Below are 25,563 nucleotides of genomic sequence, written 5' to 3' on the forward strand. Positions count from 1 at the left end.
GCTCCTTTCGTAGGCCGAGGGGCCGTCGGAGCGCATGCTCCGTCCTTGAGCTCTTCCCGGGCAGGTTTGGAACCGCGTTGCTGAGGCTGGCTGGCGCGCGCATGCGCGTCTCCGGTACCTGGTTCTTTCCCCACTGGACAAGGAGCGGCTGGTCTTGGAATTGAAGCCTGCCGAGCCGGAAGGCGCTGTGCTTTTTCACCTCCGTCGCTCTGGCGGAAACGCAAGCGGTGGAAGAGAGGTTCCGGGGTTGGCCTCGGCTGGCGGCTGCAGCATGGACACCCGGGCCGAGGAGGCGGGAGTGACTCGCCGCCCGATGCTGGCCTCTTCCTGGGATGCTGCCTGCGGAGCCCTGGCCCGGAGTCTCCATCTCACCCGGGCTGGTGTCGGCGCCCCGGACTTGGACTGGGAGCAGCTGCTGGCGCCGCCTGACCCGGGGTGAGCAGGGCCGGCGGGGACCGGGGCCGCGGCGCCGGGATGGTCGCGCTCCTGGGGGAGCCGGGAGGGGAGGCGGGGCCGAGCGGAGAGAGGGTGGGGGGGCCCGGGGTGCGGGAAGGACCTGACTGCGGGGGCCCCGCATCTCCGCCGGGTCGCCCCCGGGGTCCGCCTCCCTCCCCCAGGCGACCCGACGGAGGCCTCTCTGTTGTCGACCCGAGGGGGCGTTAGAAAAACGAACTGTCGAGAATCCCCATCAGCTTAATTATGAGAAAGAGCCGCGTTTGCCTTTTGTTGCATTCTGCTTCCCCCTCCTGTGCGCACAGTAGGTGCCCAGGGAACTTTTTATGTTGAAGGAGAAGGACTGCAGAGGCTTGAATCCACAGTCGAGGAGAAAGTAGAGGGGAAAACCCCGGTGGGTGGCGTGCCCATCTCCTTGTGAATCTGTCTTGAGCGTCTGTTGGGTGCTTGGGAGGGTGCGGGGACCGCCGTGGTAAATGGGAGGGAGTTAGAAGAAGTCCTGGTGGCCCAATAGGAGGGTCGTGAGCAGCGTTCAGACAGGTGCACTGTGTGAGAGTTTGAACAATTACTTTTCAGCCAAGATCTGGTGATTTTGAAAAGAAGCCTCAACAGTGACCAAGATGAAAACCCCTGCTTCCTTTACCTGAGATGTGACCCTAACGGAGGTGAAGAGATCGTTTCTATTGGCATTTTAAGTTCCGCAAGAAATATGGAAGTATACTTAGGAGAGGAGTACTGTGGAACCAGTAGGGGCAAGAATGTTTGTAGTGATCTGGATAACAGGTTTGTAACTTGTTCATGCAGAAGTGTTCCCCCCAAGCAGTGTTGTTTTTCCCCAGCGTTTGTGGCGTTTACTGATTCTCTGACATTGAGGCCAGACACTAAGGGAGAGAAGAGAAAAACATACCAGCAGGAATAGAAGTTTTGGCGCTAGGAATCTTGGCGTGTACATGAGCCCAGTTTGTTGTTTTGTTTTTTTTTTTAATTTTGGAGAGAGCGAATGAGTGTGAGTGGGGGAGGGGGCAGAAGAGGAGAGAGAGTCAGAATCTTAAGCAGACTCCACACTCAGGGTAGAGCCCCATTCGGGGCTCAATCCCATGACCCTGGGATCATGACCTGAGACAGAACCAAGAGTCTGGTGCTCAACCAAGTGAGCCACCCAGGGGCCCCTCAGGAGTTTTTATAAATGCGGAAATTGGGAGCTAACAGAAGGCAGATAAGTTGGTAGAACATCATAGCTAGTTAGTGGAGGACTTTGATTAGAATCGAAGTTGTGATAAATGTTTCTTGTCTCTCTTCTTAACTCAGAATGGTCTGTTTTCCAAAAATTAATTAGGCTGGAACTTTGAACACATTTTCTTGTAGGAAGCCCATTACAAATAGTGCACAAACCCCAGACTGTGCCATACAAGTATATTGAATGTGTTATTATACTTTTGATTTTTTTTCCGAATTCTTAAAAAGATTCTGTCCTAATCCTTCTTTAATAAAATTCAAGCTATGAACGGTTTTATTATACCACATAATGTTGGAAATAATGGATATGTTTATTGAGCTTTAAAATATGCTCTGTGCTACATGATTATACATTTGTTATCTTTTTTAATTATCTTATATAGGTAGTAAGTGACAGATGTAGTCTTTTTATCCAGTGCAACTCAGTATGAACCTACAGTTCTTCATGTCTTACCAGGAAAACTGAATCTCAGGATTTATGTATTGTCCTGGAAACCTTCATTTTTAAACGTAACTGTTAAAAGTGATAATGAGTGAAAATTTTTAAAATTCATTTCTTTTTTATTTGTAGTGAAGGTGAAAAGATTATTTTGTACAAAAAATATCTAAAATTGGAGTTCTCCACACATGCTTGTAAAATAAAGGTAAGTAATCACTAAATTACAACTAATTTGAAAACTACAGTTGTTTTTGTACTACATAAACTTATTTTCTGATAGCTCACTAATGTGGTAAGTCCAGTGTGGTCCCTGGTTTTAGTTGAGAAATACTAAACATGGAAGAAGAAATTCTTCTCTAAGAAATTACCAAAATTCAGGGCACCTTAGTGGCTCAGTTGGTTAAGCTTCTGACTTCGGCTTAGGTCGTGATCTCACAGGTCATGAGTTGAACTCCACATCAGGCTCTGCACTGAACAATACAGAACTTGCTTGGAACTCTCTCTGCCCCACCCCCACCCTGCCCTTCCCCTGCTTGCACTCTCTTTCTCTCAAAATAAATAAATGAACTTTAAAATTATCAACATTCTTCTTTTAAAATAAATCAACATTTACTAGCTATGGCAATGCTATGTTATATGCTATTATTAATATAATGGTATCGTACTTTTAGCTTTAAGCCTTGGAAAACTGAGTTTAAATACATTTTTTATTTTTATGTAGAACTTAGGTGCAAAGAAAGTGACAGTTTTTGTCCCAAAACATCCAAAGAGAACACAGAGAAGTTCCAGACAAAGGCAGTACAGAGTTAAAGAAATTTGGACTGGTGTCTTCAGCGTGAAAAATATTATTACAGTGAACTTTAATGAGGTCATTAGAGTCTAGAGAAAGAGTACTTAGCTGGAAATCAGAAGCCCTGACTATTAAATGAGCTTTGTTGCTAACAAAACAGCCTTGGTCAAGTTTCCTCACCTGTTTGGACCTACTTTGTGGGTTATACAAGGAGACTAAAGACAGTAAATCATTGAGTTATTTTTATCTTTAAAATATTTTATCTTGGGTGTGTGGGTGACTCAGTGAGTTAAGCATTCGATTTCCACTCAGGTCATGATCTCTCAGTGAGTTCGAGCCCTGTGTCGGGCTCTGTGCTGGCAGCTCAGAGCCTGGAGCCTGCTTCCGATAATGTGTCTCCCTCTCTCTGTCCCTCCCCTGCTTGCTCTCTGTCTCTGTTTCTCTCTCAAAAATAATAAACATTAAAAAAAAAAAACCTTTAAAATATTTTATCTCTGTGCTTATTATTACTTAGAGAAGGTCACAGAACTGTTGTTAATATTCCAAGATGTTGTTTTAGGAGTAAACGCTAGTAACTTCTAAAGTCTTTTAAATAAAGCGATTCATTCATTCAACAATTAGAGTGCCATTTGATCCCAGATCCTATACTAAGCATTTAGGAATTAACGGAAATAAAATAAATTGGAGCAAAACCCTCATATTGCTAATAGTATAGTGGCCAAGACATGTCCAAAAGTGTGCAAAATATGTCCTACATTCAATAGTGAGGAAGACTTGAGAATCAAAAAGCATGAAAGAGATCACATGGAGGTTGGAATGTAGATGTATAAATTTGATGAGATGTTTATTTAGTTGTTGATGACAGTCCGATCTTTCGTGTCCCACTGAGTTTTTTGATCGTGGATTTGTGTTCACCTGTGTCTTTGTGTGATACATGGGCTTGTGTGTCTCTGAAGGAGAATGTTTTGTGACTGTTCTGTGAAAGTAGGAGGGAGTGCAAGGACCTGTTTCATTTAGGGGGATCTTATGAGGACTTCTTCCAGGGCAATAACATATGAAAATTAAAATAAAAATAATGGCTACTGGTGCACAGTTTTGAGCCCTTAATCAGTGTGGTCAGTACTGGAAATTTTAACACGTACTTCTCAGGACAACTCTGTGAAATCGTTATTACCCTCCCTCATTTTACTCCTGATTTCAGGTTTTTGCCTTTTCCCAGGATCACACAGGCTCTAAGTAGAGTCATCATTGAACCCAGTTCTGTCTGATTCTAAATCCTATTCCCTTTCCACTTTGCTACTTTGTTGTCCATATCACACATAAAATGTCTTTTGGTTCAGAAACATGGACAAAATGAGGCAGCATGAAGCATTGGGAAAACTACTGGGGTAAAAGCTGGCAGAGCTACGTCCAAAGTTCTGACCTTTACTACCTGGGTGTCCTTTGACAAGTTAGAAAATCACCCTGCACTCATTTTTTAAATATGTAAGGTATCAAGCTATATATTAGATCATCTTGACATTCCCTTACAGTTCTAACTTCTAAAGTACTGACTTACATTTAGTATTTCAGAAGCAACGTAGCATGGGCTCTAGACAGCCTTATTTTGCTTTAAATATTTATATTTACATTGCAAGTTGCAGTATGTTAAGTTCTCAGATTGGTACAGTTTATTTTTAATCCCTTAAAAAAACTGAGTAAATGTTATTTTATGTTTCCCATCCCCATTTGCTATTTTATGTGTAGTCTGTTACTTTGAAAGGGCTTTTTTATTTAAATACTTCTGAGCCTCATGATAAATTTGAATTTTTTTCTATGACTATGCTAGAGAAAATGTAAAAATGAAAATGTATTTAATTTTTTGATTCTTGAATACTTCACTCTTAAGAGTAACTTTAAATGATGATTGTTTTTAATATTATTTTCTGAAACTTCTTTGTTTTGTACAGTTGCTCTCCTTTGGTGAAAAGCAGTGTGTGTTCATCAGTAAAGTTGTGGTACACATGAGGCGGGTTTCAGCCAGTTCTTCAACAAGCTCTCCTGCTCTAGGATCAAGGATAGACCTCCGGAGGGTCCAGACTATCATGGAGTCCATGGGGTCAAAGTTGTCACCTGGAGCTCAGCAACTGATGGATATGGTTAGATTTCAGCAGCAGGTAGGTAGAAATGGATTCTGTCCAGGGACTCTTAAAAATTTGAGTGATCCGGGCGCCTGGGTGGCTCAAGTCGGTTGAGCATCTGACTTTAGCTCAGGTCATGATCTCACGGTTCATGGGTTCGAGCCCTGCTTCGGGCTCTGTGCTGACAGCTTGCTCAGAGCCTGGAGCCTACTTCAGAATCTGTGTTTCCTTTTCTCTCTGCCCCTCCCCTGCTCACGTTCTGTCTCTGCTCTCAAAAATAAATAAATGTAAAAAAAATTTTTTTGTTTAACTTCAGAGTGACGGCTTTTTATAAGGACATGTATTGACTTAAATCTTTTCTTTGCTTTTGTAAAATAGCATTTTTGTAGACTTTCCCTCCTACAAAATACCTTACTACAGACCCTCACAGTTTTTCATGAATTTATTCACTTAGCACCTTGTTGGTAGATAAGGCAATATTTTGAGCAATTTAGAAAGTTTTTCTCAAGTATAGAGATAAAGAGGAAATTGGAGGAGAGTTGTGTAAAGGAATATTGAGAATAATGGAAGAACTTGTCAAGCTCCTGAGACTACTATTTGAAAGGGTTTAGGAATAGTGTGTCTTTTAAGTATGATCCACAGAACGCCTATATCATAATCCTTTCCAGTGTTTACAAAATGCACATCCTGGCCACACTTTTCCACCTACTAAGTCTCCCAGAGTGGGATCCAGGAATCAGTGTTTTAAACAAGTATGCTATGTTAATTTTATGCACACTGTGGTTGGAGAATAACTCTTTCAGTGCAAAGATTCTGTGGAGAAACACTGAAGATTTTTAAAAAGTTTTCAAAAGCAAAAGATTTTGTAAATAGAAGAGATGAATGATTAAATATGACTCGTTCACTGACCGATTTCTATCTTTTAAAAACTTGACTTGGGGGAAAAAAAAAGATGGTAGATTTATTTTGGGGAGAGGTACATGTCTTTAAATCTTAAGGTCTTATTCCTTAAGTTGTACTCGTTTTCTTTGCCATGAATTTGAATCCGTGCAGAAGGTTATTGAGTAAAACGTCAAAGTGTTTTCCTAGCTATCATCCCGTTCCCCAGAGGTAACTGCTGATAACAGTTTGGTGTGTATCCTTCTAGAGTGTTCTGTGCATGTAGAAACTCTACATACACTGTCCCAGTCACCGCTCACGGGTTAGTACTGTAGACACTGCGTGGTAACTAGCTTTCCTCCCACTGCTTCATGCGAGGAAGTGTGGGGGGACACCCTGGGGAAGGAAGATGGTCCCGTTCAGTCGCCTTTTCAACATCCTAATGTGGGAGAATCCGTATTTGTGGAGTGCATCCTGATTGTCTAGGACTGATTATTGTTAACAAACCAGAAATCTCTGGAATCTAAGGCATGGCTTCTTGGAAAATGCCACATGAACCATGTGATTATCCAAGCATAAAATGGGGGTGTTTCATGCCTGCTACGAAAGTGGTCAGCCACACACTGTTTACAGCCTTCATGTGTCAATTTGGACTGGGCCTGGGCCTGTCCTGAAGGGGAAAGAAAGGACGTGGGGTGCTGTGTCAGAATCCTAGACCTCCCCCTGCTTCACCCGTGCCTTGGGGATTGCTTGTTTCCTTGAAAGCTTTATTAAAGGTTGACACTCACGAGTCATGCAGGTCTGATGTGACAATACAGACTTTTGTTTTATCACAGTAAATGTTAAAGTTATTCCTTATTTTCTTGTATTTGAAGTTCAGATATACTAGCTTTGATTTATTTTTTGCTCTAGTAATTTAGAGTAACCAAGTAGGAATTCTATATCAAAGTACCTAACATACAGCGGTTGTTTAAAGTTACCTGAATGAAAGGCTATGCCCCATTTTCTTAGAGAAAACATTAAATTGTTCAGGATTTATATTATGGGACTTTTTCCCCTTTAAAATAAAAATGACTTTATAATTTTATTTTTTTCTGAGTATGAAAAGTGATACATCTTGGAGGTTTTTATAATATAAAAGTTATAGAAAATTCATGCTTTTATAAGTCCTACAACATACAGAGAGAGAAAACTATTTTTCAGAAATCCGTGTGTGTGTATACACACGCATGTGGATGAAATTACGTATACCCACACATATACATAGCTCTTTATATATTCATGTGTAAGTATACGGGCACAATTTTATGTAAATGCTTTTATACTGTACATGTTACTCAGTAAAATTTTCCATTTAACAGGATATCATGGGCCTCTTATTAAGCAATAAAGCAATATCTCTGTGATTTTATGGATATTCTGTGGTACGTAACCAATGTAACCAGTCGTTGATTCATGAATATTTTAAGCTTTTTAGTTTTGTTGTTTGTTTGTTTTTTTTTTTTTTTTTTGGTAGCATGAGTAGCAACACATAGAAGGAATTTGAATATCTATTTTTGTAAATTGTTCCAATATCTCCTTAGGGTAGATTCTTCAAAGTGGAATTATTTTGGCAGAGTGAGTTCTTTAGATTATTTAATATGTATTTAGCTGTTCACTTTCAAAAGGACTTAATGTGACTTCAAAATAATATATGATAGGACAAGTAAAAATAAGAATTGAACAAACTGACATGAAGTAGAAGAAGGGGTGCTTGGGTGGCTCAGTCAGTTAAGCATCTGGCTCTTGGATTTTGGCTCAGGTCATGATCTCACAGTTAGTGAGTTTGAGCCCCAAGTAGGGCTCTGCGCTGAGAGTGTGGAGCCTGCTTGGGATTCTCTCTCCCTCTCTCACCCTCTCTCTCCTTCTCTCTCTCTGCCCCTCCCCTGCTCACACATGAGCCCTCTCTCTCTCTCTCTCAAAATAAATAAATTAACATTAAAAAAAAAAGAAGTAGAACAGCCACCAGGCACCTGAGGTTTGTTCATTTACTCTAGTGACATATAGACTGACCTGTGAATATCTTGATACTTCATACAGAGAAAAAACATCACCCAAAGAGCCCTGATCTGAGGGAAAAAAATGACTAAAAAGCAATGGTTTTCTTATGATCCGAATATTAAGAAATAACAAAATGAAAATTTGCGTAGCGAATACATTTACATTGGACTTTTAAAAAAATTTTTTTTAACGGTTAGTTTTGAGAGACAGAAACAGAGCACAAGCCGGGGAGGGCAGAGAGAGAGGGAGACACAGAATCAAAGCAGCCTCCAGGCTCCATCTGAGCTGTTGGCACAGAACCCGATGGGGGGCTCGAACCCATGAACTGTGAGATCATGACCTGAGCCAAAGTCAGACTCAACCGACTGAGCCAGTCAGGTGCCCCTCCTTCTTTTTTTTTTTTTTTAATGTTTGTTTGTTTATTTTTGAGAGAGACAAGGGGAGCGAGGGGCAGAGAGAGAGGAGAGAGAAAATCCCAAGCAGGCTCTGCACTGTCAGCACTCAGTGTAGAGCCTGATACAGGGCTTGAACCCACAAAATGTGAGATCATGACCTTAGCCAAAATCAGGAGTCAGACACTTAATCAGGAGTCAGACCCACCCAGATGTCCTTCTCTCACAAACTCTTAAACAGCAGGATCTATGGGGTGATATATCCTGATAAGAACCTATCATACAGTTCTATTGTTTTGATTTTAGGATAGAGCCTTATGTCTTAACACTTAGTTATGTTTTCCTCCTGTGGAAAAATTGAAGAGCATAGCAGAGATATGACAGCCTTCCCTTCAAAGTAAGCCAGAATCTTCTCAGGAAATAATACTGCATGGGCAGTTGGTTGAGGCCACAAAACAGAACTCTTATTCTCCTGGAAATTCTGAAAAGAAACACAGCCAAAGGTAGCTCATTTTATTCATTGAAAAGGTCACAAAAGTATGTAGTACATTTAATTTTAAGTGACTGTGTGGCCTCCATGAAAAACTCATTGCAAAAGACATGGCTAAGTAAAAATGAGTAGTTTATCATATGTGGAAAGTAGGGGAATATTTAACTCTAAGAAAATTACCAATTATTGTGACTCAGTTGAGTAGTATATTTTATCGCCATAAATTAAGGAGGCCTTTGTAGCAGAGACGTGAATGTTAATGCAGTTTTACCAAGCATGCTAATATTTAATATTTCCTTTAGGGAAAAACTACGGAGAAATCATTAAAAGCCTGGACTGTGGAGTTAGGTGGCCCAGGTTCATGCCCCGGTTCTGCCACTTAACTAGTTGTGTTACCGTAGCCAAGTGACCTTTAGCCTGGGTCTCCTCCACTCAGTATGGGGGTAGTAATTGTAGCCTGCTTCGTGTGGACGTTTTGAGGGTCAAATGAAAGAATGCACGTTGCCTGCCTCACAGTCATTACCCCCAAAATTCGCTGTCATGACTGTTAACAGAGACGTGTATTTCTTTACCTTGCTCAGAATCGTATTCCCATTGGCGAGCGGCTTCAGTCGGTTTTGGGAAATCCTGGCTACGGACGTGGGATTGACCTGCAGTCATCATCTGCTTCGGGGGCCTTGGACAAGTCCCCGTCCACGCCTTTTCCTTTCAGAACCGGCTTGACCTCTGGAAACGTGACTGAAGACTTGAAAGCTTGCACCGATCAAAGTCTGCAGCCACCCGGTGGCGGAAAGGCTACGAGCCTCCAAGAGTATAAAACTGTGTCACCAAGCCACGTTCTTCTTGAGAATGACCTCAAAAATGCGGTTTCTTCTCTCCTACCAAAGAAAGCAAGTGACAACTCGAATATACCTAACTCTGACTTGCTGCCTTTTCTCCAGAGTTTATGTAGTCAAGTTAGCCATCTCCGCGTGGGACGTAACACCAAGAGGCAGGAAACCATCCCTAAGGCTGGTGGAGACATTGCTGGTGTTGCGTAAGTATTTATTTTGAAACAGATGTGGTTTAGATTAGGTAGGTGTGTGAATGGCCTGAAGGGAAACAGACTTTTTCCGTGCACACTGCCTAAAAATGTGTTTCCAAAGATAATTTTAGGAGCTTCCACATTTTACCATTAACACACTTACAAGGAATAACTATTATACAAAGTAGAATTGGTTGCTTTGAAAGAAGTGCCTGAAAGTGGAGGTTTTGAGCACTTCTCGGGGATTTTGTGGGAGGATTATAACCTCAGAGAGGTTGGAGTAGAAAGTTTGAATGAGTACCAAGGAGTTGTAGACTCATAAGCTTTACATTGTGTTTTTATTTATTTATGCTTTTTCTGTTCTTGAGCTCGGTATGTTAAGCACGTCATTATAATAGATTTTCTTTGTAGATCATGTTTGACCTGGGCTAATTTTGGAATAATCAAAACTATATATATTTGGATAATAATTATTTGTAGTATACCGGCTCTTATCCCCTGATCTTATAGTCTCATATTTTAGCAGCACAGGTTTGATTAAGCAATGGTTAAGGATTTAGTATGTTCCTGGGGCACGTGGGTGGCTCAGTTGGTTAATAAGCATCTGACTTTGGCTCAGGTCATGATCTCACAGTCCATGAGTTGAAGCCCTGCATTGGGCTCTGTGCTGATAGCTCAGAGCCCAGCCTGCTTCAGATTCTGTCTCCCTCTCTCTCTGTCCCTTCCCCCCCCCCCCCCACAACACTCTGTCTCTCTCTCTCTCAAAAATAAAATAAACATTAAAAAAAAAAGAATTTAGTATGTTCCCTATCCTTTACATAAGTGTAGTTTGTCATTCAGGAATTCAGGACTCAGGTCATAGTTTTGGCTTACCCACTTTGCCACAGTTTTATCTCCCTTAATTTAGAGTTTTCATCTGATGGTGAGGCAGTTGGAATAGTTTGGAACTAAAGAATTACATACCAGCCAACAAGATCTAATTGGCATATAGAAGGCTCCACCAACAGTATCAGAATACACATTTTTTTCAAGTACCAATGGAAGAATCACAAAGATTATTTCTTGAGTTATAAAGTAAGCCTAACCAATTTTAAAACCATTGAAATCACACAAAGTATATTCTCTGACCATAAATGAAACCAACTAGAAATCAATAACAAAGACAACAACAGCAGCAAAATGGTCCAAACACTTAGAAATTCAGCAACACATTTCTAAATATTCTACAGCTCAAAAAGGAAATCCCATTAGAAATTTTAAAAATACTTGGAGACGAATGAAAATACAGTAGATCAAACCGTGGAATGCAGCTACTAAGGAAGTGTTGAGTAGAATATTGATAGCACTAATGCTTACATTAGAAGAGAGGAGAGGTCTCAATAACACAAAAGTACAACTCAGCAAACATGAAATAATCAGAATTGTCCTACATAACCATTCAAGAAGTTGAATTTGTAATTTCGAAGCCTAGCAACATAAACCTAAAGCAAATAGAAAGAAGATGAATGACAAGGAGTGGAAATCAATGAGATTAAAAACAGGGAAACAGTAAAGAAAATCCATGAAGAAATTCAATGAAATTGACAAAATTTTAGTAAGACTGGCTAGCAATACAGGCAAAGATAGAAGATATAAATCACCCATATAAAGAATGTAACTGGAGATGTCACTACACATTCTAAGTCCATTTTAAAAAGGGAATGGGGCACCTAGGTGACTCAGTTGAGCATCTGACTCTTGATCTTGGCTCAGGTTGTAATCTCGCAGTTCATGAGGTCGAGCACCACAATGGGATTCTCGCTCTCCCCTCTGCCCCTCACACGTGTGTGCACACGCTCTTTCTCTCAAAATAAATAAACTTCTTAAAGAAAGGAATATTGCAAGTAACTTAATGCTCATAACTTTAACAGTTTGGAAGAAATGGATTAATTCCTCAAAAAAACACACACTACCAAACTCAACTAAGATGAAATAAACAGAATAGTCCTATAACCACTGAAAGTTCTGAATTCACAATTTGAAAACTAACATAAAAGAAATATTTAGGCCCAAGTGGTTCCACTGGAGAATTCTACCAAACCTTTACAGAACCCAATTTAAACACTTCCCAAAAAAAGAGAAGGGAAGACCTCTCAACTCATTTTATGAAGCCAGTGTGCTCTGAGACAAAATTAGATGCTCCAGAGAAAATGAGATACATAAAAATACATGTAAATAATGTAAAATGTATAAATCTATGAAAAATAATTGCAAAAACAAAAATGTAGCAAAACGTGTAGGATCTATAGACTGAAAATTATAAGATAGGTGATGAAAGAGAGAAGACCAGAATAAATGGAGAGACATACATGTTCATGAATTTGAAGACTCAAAATAGTAACAATGTCCGTTTTCCCCAAATTGATCTGTAAGTTTAATGGCATTCCTTCCAAAATTCAAAAACATTTTTTATAAATGTAGACAAGATTATTCTAAAATGTGAAAATACAGGGCACCTGGGCGGCTCATTTGGTTAAATGCCTGTCCAACTCTTAATATTGGCTCAGGTCATGAACTCACCATTCGAGGGATTGAGCCCTGTGTCAGACCCTGCACTGAGCATGGAGCCTGCTTGGGATTCATTCTCTCTCTCTCTCTCTCTCTCTCTCTCTCTCTCTCTCTCTCTCTCTCTCTCTCCCTCTCTCCCCCTCCCCTCCCCCTCTCCGTCCTCCCTCCCCCCTCCCTCCCTCTCCCCCAACCCCCATCTCCTCTCTCTCCCTCTCCCTCATTCCTTCTGCCCCTCTCTCCCTCGCTGTCTCTCTTACTTTCAAATAAAAAAATGAATAGAGCACACAGAAGTACCCCTAAACAATTATGGCTGACTGATTTTTGACAAAGGTGCAACAGCCATTCAGTGGAAAAAGCATAGTTTTTGTTTTGTTTTTTTTTAACGTGGTGCGAGAGCAATGGGATATCCAAAGGGCAAAAGTGAACCATGACCTAAATGCCTTATACGAAAATTACCGTGGACATAACAGCTAAACATAAAGGTATAAAACTTTCTTAATATATAAGAGAAAAGCCTGGGGACCTAAGACCAGGGAAAGACTCCTTAGATGACACAAGATCACAGTCATGGAAACTTTGATCTCTTGAATCCCATCAAAATTTAAAAATTCTGCCCATAAAAGAGCCAGGTAAGTGGATAAAATACAAATTACAGACTGGGAGAAAATGTTTGCAAATTACAAGTTTAACAAATGACTTATATTTAATAAATAGCTGTCAAAACTCACATTAGAAAAACTTCAATCAGAAGGTGGCAACAGACGTAGAGCCATTTTCCTAGAAAGGATACACATGTCAAATAGCAGGTGAAAAGATGATCATCATTGACTTTGTGGCTACTAGGAAAATGAATATTAGAACCACAGCAAGATGCCACTACACGGTTATCCAAAGCTAAAATAAACACGGTAAATGGTAACAATACCAAATGCAGATGAGGATGTGGAGAAACTGGATCTTCTACATTGCCAGTGGGGGTAAAAATGCCGCAGCCACTATAAAAAATACTGTAGCAGTTTCTTGAAAAGGAAACAACAGTTACTACATGACCCAGCAATCCTACTCCTGAGCATTATTCCTAGAGAAATGGAAACTTACATCCACACAAAAACCTATGCACAGTTCATGGAAGCTTTATTTCTAGGTAATAGCCAAAAACTGGAAACAAGCAAAATGTCTTAAAATAGATGAACAGTTAAACTGTGACATATCCATATCACAGGCTGCTAGTCAATAAAAAGGAACAAACCACTGACACACGTAACAGCTTAGGTGGCTCCTGGGGACATTACGCTGAGTGACAAGAGAATCTCAAGAGGCCACGCACTGTATGATTACATCTGTACGGCATTTCCGAAATTAGATTTTAGACGTGGAGACCACATTGGTGGTTGTCAGGTGTTGGCGATGGAGGGGCTGAGGGGAGTGGAGGTGACAATAGGGAGCAGCGTGACGGTCGGTGATCATTAGTTAAGGAATAGTTGTGCATCTTGACTGTGCTGGTGTTCACGAGAATGTGTGTACACGTGATAGAACGGCATTCACGTGCACTGTGCCAGCATGAGTTTTCTGGTTTTGTATTCTGCCATTGTTAGGTGAGATGTAACCATTGGGACCAGTGGGTGAAGGGCAGTGTCTTTACAACTTCCTGTGAAATCTATAGTTATCTGGAAAAAAACAAAACAAAACACAGTTTAAAAAAACCCCTCCTATATTCTAGAGTGGTGTTCTCAAACTTTTTGGTCTTTACGCTTTGAAATATTGAGGACTCTAAAGAACCTTTATTTATGTAGAATATATAAAAAATTCATTTGTTTAAAAATAATAAGCCCCTTCTATAGTAATATAACAATTTTTGTGAAAAATATATTTTCTAAAAAGGTTTCATAACGATGGTACTATTTTAAATTTATAAAATCAATGTTAGTTTTTTTGGTCGCATTCTCCTGTATGTTGCATTATAGTATATATCATCAATAGCTAGTAAGACCATAGAGGTACCAAGAGCAAACTGAGTTAATCTCTGAAAAAGATATTTATGCCCTAAGCTTACTACCTTAGGAAAGTCTACGAAACAGAAGAATACACAACCACAACTTGTGTTGATTATCAGAGCAGTGACATTATACCTTATGTGGCCTCTGGAAAACATCACTGTACCTTCATGAGAATCTGAGGATGAAAAGTTCAGATGACATCTTAGTAGTAGGATAAAAATACTTGCGACTTCACGGAAGCTGAAGAAGTCATGGCGACCCCGGGGTTTTGTGGACCACACTCTGAAGTGTTCGTTGGTTGGTTGTGAACTCGAGGAACTGGAGTGCTTTTTACTATTTTTATTTCTGTTTGCCCAGTCCAGTACATTTCATTTCTACATGTTTTCGCATTAGGTTAGAAAAGAACTTTCTGGTACTTAGATGGTGACAAAAGGCAAACCTTTAAATTGTAGGGTTGTTTAGGGAAGTTCTTAGAAGACATGTGAAGAGCTTAAAAAATCGGACGGTATCTGTTCTGATTTGGAGCTTAAAATCAGAGCCTTTGTAAAGACTTGCTCTCTGAGGGTAGAAATTCTCTTCATTTTTATATTCTCATTTCAATTGTATGCTTAGATGGTTAAAGAATTAAAGATTCAGAATACTCTGGGCACTCAGGGTCGTGGTTGCCTGTTCCATGTGTATTTTTGGAACCTGGAAATATGTTGTACGAAGAGAGCACAGCTATGGAGGCAGATTTCGGCAATGTGTGTTGGCTGCTTGTTTTAATAGAGTTTGGTTGCTTTTGTGATGACATCAGGAATCATTGTTATATTGTGTGTGTGTGTGTGTGTTTTAATTTATTTGTAGCACGGAAGAGCAGCCTGTGTGCTCCTACTTGGAAAAGGTCCTTACTAAAAATATGGAACTGATGGAAAAGAAGCTTGTGGACTACATTGATCAGCGGATACATAAACTGCAGAAGCACATAGATACAAAGATGGCTTTGTTGATGGACGTGCTGCAGAGTCCCTGCCCCCCACCCACCGGGATGGCCCTCCGACAGTGGGACTCTGGGGAAAGACTGTCAAACGGAGAAAGATAAGTGCTCGACACGGACCGTGCGCTACAGATATTTATTACGTATTTATTAGAAAGCCAAAACCCCACAAGTTCAAGGCAAGTATTTAATGGCATTTGAGGATCACCATCTTACGTACGGTGACCTCAGTGTTCGTTTTAGCTCTACTTGTTACTGTGAATCCAGTACTGTGCGCTAAGATTTAATAACACGATAGGGTTATAAATTATTTGCAGTATTTTTATTGTTTGCTTTTGTTTACTTTTTTAAGTGTTTAAACTTTTCAAGGATTTCTATTGCAATTCATGAGTCTGTATTGTATATGTGTTTGATTTAAGTGCTGTTTTAATTTATACAAAAACCTTATGTTTTAAGGGTATGAAAAAACAGTATTTGATATATTTTTCTTTTTCTAAAACTGAGTACTTAAGAATCTCAACCTTTAGTTTCAATCACATAATTACATTTTGTATTGTTTATTTCAGATAAAAAATTAGATGTGATGTTTCTGCAACATTAGTTTACATGGGGCCATTAATTTTGCATTCTGTCATGTTGGAGCTCTATGTGGGTAGGAGAGAAAAATCAGAACTGGCCTTTGTTAAGATTATTACTCCAGGTTAGCGTTTGGTGGAAAACGAGTTGGATCTCACTAAACCCAGAAAGCGTAAGGAACTCTTCTTTCCTGAGCTGATAGTGGTTCTTCTTTCCAGAGCCCTTCTCTGATATGTCTCCAGCGTGAAGCACTGAGGCTCTCACAGAAGGATTAAGGCCTATGAATCAAGGAGCTCGCGGTTCTCTCTGGCAGACGTAATTTTCAGAAATGACAATGATTTCACATGTCTTGAGGGGTGGTATATTTGCATCTAAAAAATAAATGCGTCTACTCTGGAAACTGTCTTGAGTAAATAGAAATAGTTTCATTTCATCTAATATTTGTTCTACTTGAAAAAGATGTTTTATACTCGTTTAACGTTTTGGTGAATTTAGTTGTTTAAATAGTGAGAACCAATACAATGTTCATGTACGACTCACTCTGACCTCAGTGACAGGAGGTCTCTGTACCACTTTTATCAAGCTTTTCCTAATTTAATCACCACATATGTAGCCATTAAACAGCATTTCTTGAAGAAAAATTTCTTTTAATGTTTATTAATTTTTGAGAGAGCAGAGGCGGAGCAGAGACAGAGGGAGACACAGAATCTGAAGCAGGCTCCAGGCTCTGAGCTGTCAGCAGAGCCCGATGCGGGGCTCGAACTCATGAACCGCGAGATCATGACCTGAGCTGAAGTCAGAGGCTTAACCAACTAAGCCACCCAGGCGCCCCAAACAGCATTTCTTCCTGCTCTCAGGAGAAGGGTGTGTCACTTAAAGCCAAACCCTTTCGTTAACAATTAGGCAGCTTCTGATAGTTGCGGTCTGTTCTTTGGCTGGGAAATCTCAATAGAGTTACAACTAGAACACCAAGTATGTCTTATAAAATGATTCCAATAATACAATATTCATGATTATGGTACTAGAAGTAATTTAGAAGAGCTTTAATTCCTGATTTTCCATTTCTCAGTTTTTCCATGTTAATGAAGGCCTAAGCTGCACCATATATATATATATATATATATATATATATATATATATTAGATATTCACAGATACTGATTTTCTTATATTTGTAAATTGCTGTACATGAGTATGTTTTTCTGTAATAATTGCTTTATTGTTATTTCCTAAGAAAATACTGCCAGAATTTGCTCAACAGAAGCAGGAGACCATACATAGTATTTACAAAGTCTCTGTGAAGTCTTTTTCTCCTTGTAACTTTTCTCCACCTGTAAAAGCCAAATGTGCGAAGTCAGAACGAGCAAACGCACCTTCACAGGCCTGCTGCGGTTTAAAGTAGCTGCAGGGGATGTGTGGTGATCAAGAAATTAAATCAAGGTGAGGGTTATGTCTTTTCATTTGTACATTTTTACCACTTGGAGTGTTTTTCTGTCTCCCTCCTCCCCATGGGGGTGCGTTGAGGTCTCCATCCCATATCACTGGATTGTCAGTCTTTTCGGTGCAGGGCTGCGGCCTGTCACTCATCTTCAGGTGTGGCCGCAGAGTCAAGTGTTTGAGGCTCCTCCTCATTTGGCCCCAGCCTAGCTTTCCAGCCTCATCAGCCACCTCTGCCTGACCTACTGTTCCCCACTGTCCTTCCCTCCCGTGGCTCCTCAGACTGTTGGTGCCAGCAGACGGGAGCCCTCCTCCCCTGCTTCCTACCTCTCCCTACCCTACACTGTGGTTCACAGCTCAGCTCGGATGCAGCCTTCGTGAAGACACCCTCGGTCCCTCCCCTCCCCTCCCCAGTAAGTAAGCAAGCAGCCGGACAAGTGAAACGCAGACAGCCAACATGACGGCTCCTTCTAGGGGGGGTGTAAAATGGTGTAGGCTGGCTGAATCCTAGGATGCAGGTCAGGTAGTGGCTAGAGGTAAGGCCCGAAAAGGTGGCCCGGGTCTGGCTTCGGAGAGCCTTGACTGCTCCACTCTGGAGATCCGCCCACACCAAGGATTCAGCAGTTTACGAGGAGGGTGGCATCCTCAACTCTGGGCCTCGGAAAGCAAACCAGAGTGGAGCTTTGCTCTTGAACCCACTTGCAGAGTTTCTTGGCATTCTGCTTTGGGTTGCAGTGGAATCTGGGTGCTGTGAATGCAGAACCACGTAACATCTGACTGCCTAAGAAATTAGGTCCATATTTCTCATCATTTGCTCTCCAGTCTTCGTTAGAATCGCTTGGGGAAGCTGTCAAACTTGAAGTTTCTCCAGTCCCAACGCAGATCTTATGAATGAGACCAGAGGGAGGAGCAGACATTTCAGCCTGTTTCATAATAACCCTGAGATCCTTTGAAATGCCTACTCCTCCCTGACTTCAGCTCAGGTCATGATCTCGCGGTTCATGAGTTCGAGCCCCGCATCGGGCTCTGCTGACAGCTCAGAGCCTGGAGAGTCTGCTTCAGTCTGTCACACAGTACACCTCAACACGTAGCCATTCAACCAGCCCCGTCCATCTGCCTCGTGTGGGAGCTGGTTAGAAAGGCAAAGTCATGGGCTCCATGCCAGAACCAGCGAATCAGAATCTGTGGTGGGGCCCAGGAATTAGATTTCACAAGCTCTCCGGGTGATTTTTATGCACACGAGTCAGAGAACCCCTGCTTTAATGAATGGCTGTCTCTGAAGAAACAGACTCATGATTTCAAACACCCAGGGCAGGTGTCTGTGTTAGCCTTGTGTGTCTAGGAGATGCTCCTGAAAGTTTATGTTTAAATGAGAACCAGGGGTTCCAGAAGAGAAGGAGGGCAAGATTCAGGCAACTTTGACTTCTTGAGAGTCAGAATTTCTGAACCATGAAATGACTCAAATGGAGCGTAGTTATTTTTCCTGCAGACTTTCCCTAGCAGAGACCTGTTGGTAGACTTTCCATCAAAAATGTTAATGTTTTCACTTTCACACTTTCCATGGGGATGAAAACTGTGAAGAGAGTACACGTGTAGCTGGAGATGAGCCACCAGCAGAGGGACCGACTGCTTACGTTATCGCAATTTATAACGCGTGATGTGTCTGTTTACGTTGAAACGTCTCAAAGACTAGCAGCTGCCGCCACCGCCACCATTGTCAAACCACACAGCGCCCACTGTCTTGAAATGGGTCCAGGGAGCTGAATGGCTTTGCCAACAATTTTGACAAGTCATGGGAGGAAGGTGGGCCTGGAATCCACCTCTCCTGTTCCCCAGGCCCGTGTGGATTGTGGGGTGGGATCTTCCTACTTCGAGTTGATTCCCTTTGACATTTGAAATCCAAGGCTGTGAAAAGGAACAGCTCTTCTTTAATGGCCACCTCTGTCAAGGTAAAGCAAACGTAGCATCTTTTACGTGGTTTTCTACCATTTTGACAGTGTTTCTCCAAATGCCCTTGGAAGACATATTTTCAAGATGGCTTAGAGGAAGATACACCAGGGTGAGCAGATCTGAAGTCTCCTTCCACCTTAGTCCCTCACCTGCTGTGTAACATTGGATGAGTGATTCTGCCTTTTTCTTGACCTGTTTTCTCTTCCGTAAAAGGGAAGATCTCACAGCCTCCTTCATGCTATGGGATAAGGTTTATAATATTCTGAACATGACGCCCCTGGTATATAGAAGATGCTATATGGCAAATGTTAAATTCTTCTTTCCCTTTCTCTACCATGTTCTCTTTTTGTCTTCTTAAACAGTAAGAATGACGTGTGTGTGTGTGTGTGTGTGTGTGTGTGTGTGTGTGTGTTAATGTTTATTTTGAGAAAGAGAGAGCGCAAGCAGGGGAGGGGCAGAGAGAGAGGGGGACACAGAATCTGAAGCAGGCGCCAGGCTCTGAGCTGTCAGCACAGAGCCCAGCGCGGGGCTCGAACCCATGAACTGTGAGATCTTGACCTAAGCCAAAGTTGGACGCTTAACCTACTGAACCACCCAGGTGCCCCAACACACATGGTTCTTAATCATTACTATTCGAGCAATTTTGAAGTCCCTCTTCAATATAATGTCTTAAGTGCAGAAGGGAAGTCACAATCATGTTGAGCAGTAGTTCTCAAGTCTAGTTCAGCTAACCACAGCATCAAGCATTACCTTGGAACTTACTAAAATGCAGATTCTTGGACCCCACTTCATACTGAATCAGAAACTCTGAGGGTGGGGCTACCCATTGCATTTCCTGAAGCCCTCCAGCTGGCGTGGAAGCCCGCTCGTTTTGAGAACCATTGGTCTCTGTCTAAAAGCACAGGCTCTGTAGCCAGCTTACGTGGGTTCTTTCCTAAAACCCCGACACACTGCAAAAATGTTCTGTAACTAGCAAAAGAAACAGTCTAGGCTTTTCACTAGGGCTTTAAACCCCCACCAAATTGTATCCTTGGCTAATCTTTCTGACTGGTCTCCTCCTGCCACTCCCCTGCACGCATCCCACTCTACCCCAACAGCCTTTGTCTTGTTCCTTGAGCACACCAAACCCATTACAGTCTCAGGAGTCTGTCCTCAGTATTTTCTTTGCCTGGAATGCACTTCCTCAGCTTGCCCTCTCCCTTTTTCCAGGCCTCTCCTGAAATATCGCCTCCTCAGAAAGGCCTTTCTTGATGATCCTCCCTAAATTACTCCTCTCCATCCCCATCACTTGCTCAGTGATTTTCACTTTATTTTTCTCTTAAGCATTCTTTAAGGGGTAGATCTGTTTGGAACAAATTCTTTTTCTTCATCTGAGAACATCTCTCCTACCCCCTGTCCATTCCTTAAGGGTAGTTTTGCTGGGTATAGAATTTGAAGTTCTTCTCATTCAGTGCTTGAGAAATGTCATGTGCTACATGTGTCTGGCTTCTGAGGTTACAGATGAGAAGTCCATCGTTTGAATCGGTGTGTTCCCCTGTAGGCAGTGTGTTGTTTCTCTCTCGCTGCTTTCAAGTTTGTTTCTCTGTCTTTAGTTTTTGTATGTTTACTTACAGTGTGTCTTGCCATGGATTTTCTTGACTTTATCCTGTTTGGACTTTTCTCAGCTTCTTGAATCTGTGTCTTTTGCCAGATTTGACAAGTGTTTAGCTATTATTTCTTCGGAAACCCAGCCCCATCCTTTCTCCTCTCCGAGACCCTGATGCCATAAATTTTGGATCTTTTGTCATGGCCCCACAGGTCCCTGAGGTTTTGTCAAATTTTTGTTCAGACCGGGTACATTTCTTGCTGTGTCCTAAGTTCACTGATTTGATCCTGGCATCTCCATCTGCTAGTGAGTCGATCCAGTGAGGCTTTTTGCTTTTTTTTTGAATTTCTGTTAATGTACATTTCAGTTCTGTAATTTCCACCTAGTTCTTTTGTTATAACTTCCATTTCTTTGCTGAGATTTCTATATTTTGATTGTTTCAAGAAGATTTGTTACTGATTGTTGAAGCTTTTTTATGATATCTGCTTTAAATCCTTTTTGGATAACTCCAACATGTGATTCATCTTGCTGATAGCATCAGTTTACGGTCCTCTCTCATTCAGGTGTTAGTTACTTCTCTGTTTCTTGGTCCTACAGGTGATTTTCCATTGATCCTGGCTGTTTCAGCTAAGTGCTACTTAAATCTTTAATTTTATCAGGCAGTCACCCTGCTTAGATTTAGCATGCAGGTCCTGGTCTACTTTTGTGGGGCGACATTCCAATGACAATTTAATGTCCAGAGGCTTTGCAGTGCTGTTTTGATCTGTTCAGTTTCTGTAGTGTCACTGGGGCCTCCAGGTCCCTGACAGTGCTGCCAGAAGGGGCAGAAGACTCCCCAGGCTAGCGCCATCTGGTAGATCTAAGTGGGAGAAGGGAATCTGGCCCACAGGGACAAAGATGCTTCTTATAGTGGATCCCCTTTGGGCTGTCAACTGGCCATCCCAGTGTCCCCCAGAAGAGCAGAGCCTTGGGACCAGTAAGGAAGCAGGTCACTTCCCCTGACCTTTTACTGTCAGTTGGGGCTGCCACACCACACACCTACCACTGTGGCGGCGCTAGCTTGAGGATGTTCGCTTGTCTTGCATTAAATCCCACAGCAGCACACCCACTGGCGCCACCTTCTGTCGCCAGATTCAGAGTTGGAAGACACCGGCCTGGATCACCTGTTTCTGTTCCGCTGTTGTGTTGCTCTTCCAGGCCCGGGGTCCCTACCCCATTGGCCTTCGTCTTTCCAACTTGCAGAGTTCTTCTTTGACTCTTGTTTTTTTTCCGGGGGTTACAGTTACGCTTCAGATAGAGAGGCAGGGAGAAACAAGTCTAAGCCGTCTCGTCTGCACCCAGAGTCTCCTCTTAATGTTACTAGATTGGCTGGCTGTGGGCCTCTGTCATACACAGCTGACTAAAACAGGTGTCCTATTCAACTTTTCATTTTTGTGACCCTTGTATCTCACCAATCAAGTGTGAACATCTTCCAATGTCAATGAGCATATACTTGAATCCTAGTAAATGGCATTATGTTATTTCATTGTGTAGCTATAGCATAAAGTCAACCAGTCTTCTATAACTGGACTTTGAAGTGTAAAAAGATTTGTAGCCTCCCCATATCTTTTTTAAAAAATGTGTATTTGTTTATTTTGAGAGAGATTGTGTGTACGTGCACTTGTGTGTGAGCAGGGGAGGGGCAGAAAGGAGGGAGAGAGAGAATCCTAAGCAGGCTCCGCACTGTCAGCACAGAGCCTGACTCGGGGCTCAATCCCATGAACCGTGAGATCATGACCTGACCCAAGATCAAGAGTGAGACATCTAACCGACTGAACCACCCAGGTGCCCCAAGCCTCTCTGTATTTCTATCTTTTTATTTTTTTTTAATTGAAATCTTAAACCTACTTTTGAGGAGCAGTCAAATCCTGAAAATCAGTGTGAGGGAAGTAAGACCTGAAAAAGGAAAGACTTAGAATCAAATGGCTCAAAATGGTGTTTCTATTTCCTGGGTGCTAACATGTACCCACACATGGAACAGAATTCAGAACTCCGTGAAGAGCTGGTATCCCGAGAGTCGATGTCACATGCCTGTGGCATAGGACATGGGGCTGGACGGTGGCTGTGCTTCTAAAGTGGGTTCTTCAACCTTGGATCTTAATTCCTCCTAGCAAGGATGATTCGATCCTTCTTTCTCAAATTACAGGTTTCATAAAATAGCGTCTTCCCTAAATTAAAAAAAATTTTTTTTTTTTTTTACTAGTTGGCTTTCATCCAGATCTGGACAGGTTAATTGTCGTAAGTATGCTCAGCACTTAAAATTATTTAGGCTTCTTTCTTGCCTCCCTGTTCCCCAATTTCAGAGTGTTAAGCAACTTGCTGATCCCAGACACCTCTCCCTGGCAGTATTTAGCAGAAAAAATGGCCAAAGGGCCTGTGGTGTCCTCAAGAGACAGAATGAGGGACAAGGGCTCCTAGGATCTCCTTAAACCGTAAGATGACCGTCGGAGTGGGAGAATTAAGACCTTTTCCTCCTTAAAACATATTATTTACAGTGTGGGTTTGCGTATTCTCAGCATTGCACAGCATGATATTTGGGGAAGAAAGAAAACAGACATCTCCCTAGTCATTCTCAGAAATGGCAAGTTTTAAACTTGATGAACAGCACGGGGTCACTCCTGACTCTATCAGGGAATATAGTTCACGAGACCCAGGTGTTTGGGAGTAAAACTACCTGCTCAAGAGAGGGCCTGTGAAAGGCAGAAATTCTTCCCATTTTCTCTCCCGATTCCCTTCTCTCTGGACTTTGCATTTCAGTTGCGTTTCATCCACAAATAAACCCTTTCCCCTCTGGGTCAGCCTGTGTTCTTAGGCCTCCCCGGGAAGATTCCTGCATGTTTTACACATGTAAGGCTTTGTGGTTTGGGGCTCATGATTCCCCCGCCGAAGGAAGTGTGTGCTAGGTGGGTGTGTGGGGAGGGAAGCCACGTTCGCTGCTCACCCGCACTTCTCTGCCCAGGTGTGTGTGAGATGCTTGACCTCAAGATTATCATCGCCCTTGGTGGTGGCTTACTGATTGTCACATTTGTGCTGATGGCTGTTGTCATCTGTCTTTACTACAAAGTAGCCAACGCATTGAAGTGAGTGATGTGGGTAAGAGTGAAAAATACCCCCTCAAATAGGATACCTGGGGCTCTCTGCTTGAGCAAGGTCATTCCTTGCCCTGTGGCCCCACCCTGGGTGAGGGCAGGAAGGGCAAGTGGGTTGGAAAAGGCAAAGGCAGGTGAGTGTAGAACCTTGGTTTTTTTCCCCTTCTGGCTTAGGGCTGTGAGCTCATAAGTAGAATGTTCTCGGCTAGGTGGCTGGGTGCTGCTTTGCTTCACCTACCCTCTCAGTGTGACCCTCAGCCAGTTTATTCAGCACGTTGGCCGGGCCCTCCCTCTGTCCCAGACACTGCAGACTGTGGGAGAGGCTCTAACAAGTCTGGGTCTTAGACTCACTCAGAGGATAGGCTGAACCTCTCACAGTGTTCTCTCACTCTCTTACCTGCGTTGGGGGAGCTCTCACTGTGTTGTCTCATTTGCTGTGCTTGGCCTAGGGGACAAGGAGGTGGGCCTGTAGGATTGTGGGGGAGCTGAGCTGTATGAAGATTCTGGGGCACACCCACTCAAGGGAGTGTAGATCAGACTAAAGATAACTAACTTTGGGAGAGAGGAATCTTCCAATGGGGGAGAGATGGGTCCTCAGAAGCAGTGCTGTTCCCATCCTAGGGAAGTTAAGCCTGTGAGCTAGAAGGTAAATTCCAGAACCTGGGGGGTGGCCCTCTGTGGCACCTTCCCGATCACGCTCTGCACTTGATGGGCCTGCAGTGGTCCGCTGGGTGACCCACGCTTGTAGTTCACTCTCCCTTATTTGCTGCAACCTGATTTTACATTTCTAACAATCCTAAGAGAGGAGGGGGTTAGACAGGAACTTGGGACAGGGCCAGAGAACTCTAGTTTGGGGCTGGTGGCATGCATTTGATTGGCTCCAGCCCTAAACTTCCCAGGTACCCCTGACAATTGTGACAAATGGATGGAGAAGAAAAATTCTAATCTCATGCTCTGTGTATGTCTTTTCTTAAGATGTTCAAAGGCATATTTGGCTCTGACCATCAATAATAATGAGGCCACAGTCACGATGACCCCAGACTCCACCAATGGGTCCTATCCCAGCATCCGGTGTTGTGAAGAATGTAACTTGAATGCCAACTCGAACCCCCTGCCACCATGATTCTGTGACGTAACCAAAAGACCTGGACTTGGCACAAAAATCTTCATTCGCGGTATTTCTTTCTTGGTAGGATTCATTATTCAAGTCAGGTTCAAATCATGTTTACATCATGTTAGGTACCACATATTTATGTACTTTTGAATAAATATGCAAGAGAAAAATAATCCTCTCTGCCTCTGGCATTTTTGTTGTTGGTCATGTACTTAAATTACTTAAATTTGTGTAGTAGTCACTTGGGGACTTGGGGCGAGTAAACTTGTAATATTCTGTTGCAGTGTAAGAAGGAGAGTTAAGAGTAATAGAGAAAAAGGCAGTTGAACAAGAAGGGATGTTGTGCCAGATGCTTGGGGTGGAAAAATAAAAGCATCTGGAAACTAGGTTT

General features: G+C 42.2%; 1 protein-coding gene across 3 annotated transcripts; it reads left to right on the plus strand.

Annotated features, from left to right (window-relative positions):
• On the plus strand, positions 1–25,363 carry LOC106969407 (ATPase PAAT). 3 transcript variants are annotated; one of them, XM_053207545.1, is made up of 9 exons: positions 12–435; positions 1,030–1,236; positions 2,261–2,333; positions 4,868–5,074; positions 9,421–9,875; positions 15,254–17,398; positions 23,173–23,207; positions 23,929–24,049; positions 25,034–25,363. In XM_053207545.1, exons 1-6 carry the CDS (start codon positions 272–274, stop codon positions 15,486–15,488), a joined length of 1,341 nt encoding a protein of 446 aa, XP_053063520.1. In that variant the 5' UTR covers positions 12–271; the 3' UTR covers positions 15,489–17,398; positions 23,173–23,207; positions 23,929–24,049; positions 25,034–25,363. The 3 variants fall into 3 exon arrangements, with proteins under 3 accessions (XP_053063521.1, XP_053063520.1, XP_026919101.1); XM_027063300.2 differs by lacking the exon at positions 23,929–24,049; XM_053207546.1 differs by lacking the exons at positions 15,254–17,398; positions 23,173–23,207; positions 23,929–24,049; positions 25,034–25,363 and having other exon boundaries at positions 1–435; positions 9,552–9,692.
• Positions 25,364–25,563: the final 200 nt, after the last annotated feature.

The sequence above is a fragment of the Acinonyx jubatus genome, chromosome D2 (assembly GCF_027475565.1).
Source record: "Acinonyx jubatus isolate Ajub_Pintada_27869175 chromosome D2, VMU_Ajub_asm_v1.0, whole genome shotgun sequence".
NCBI lineage: Eukaryota > Metazoa > Chordata > Mammalia > Carnivora > Felidae > Acinonyx > Acinonyx jubatus.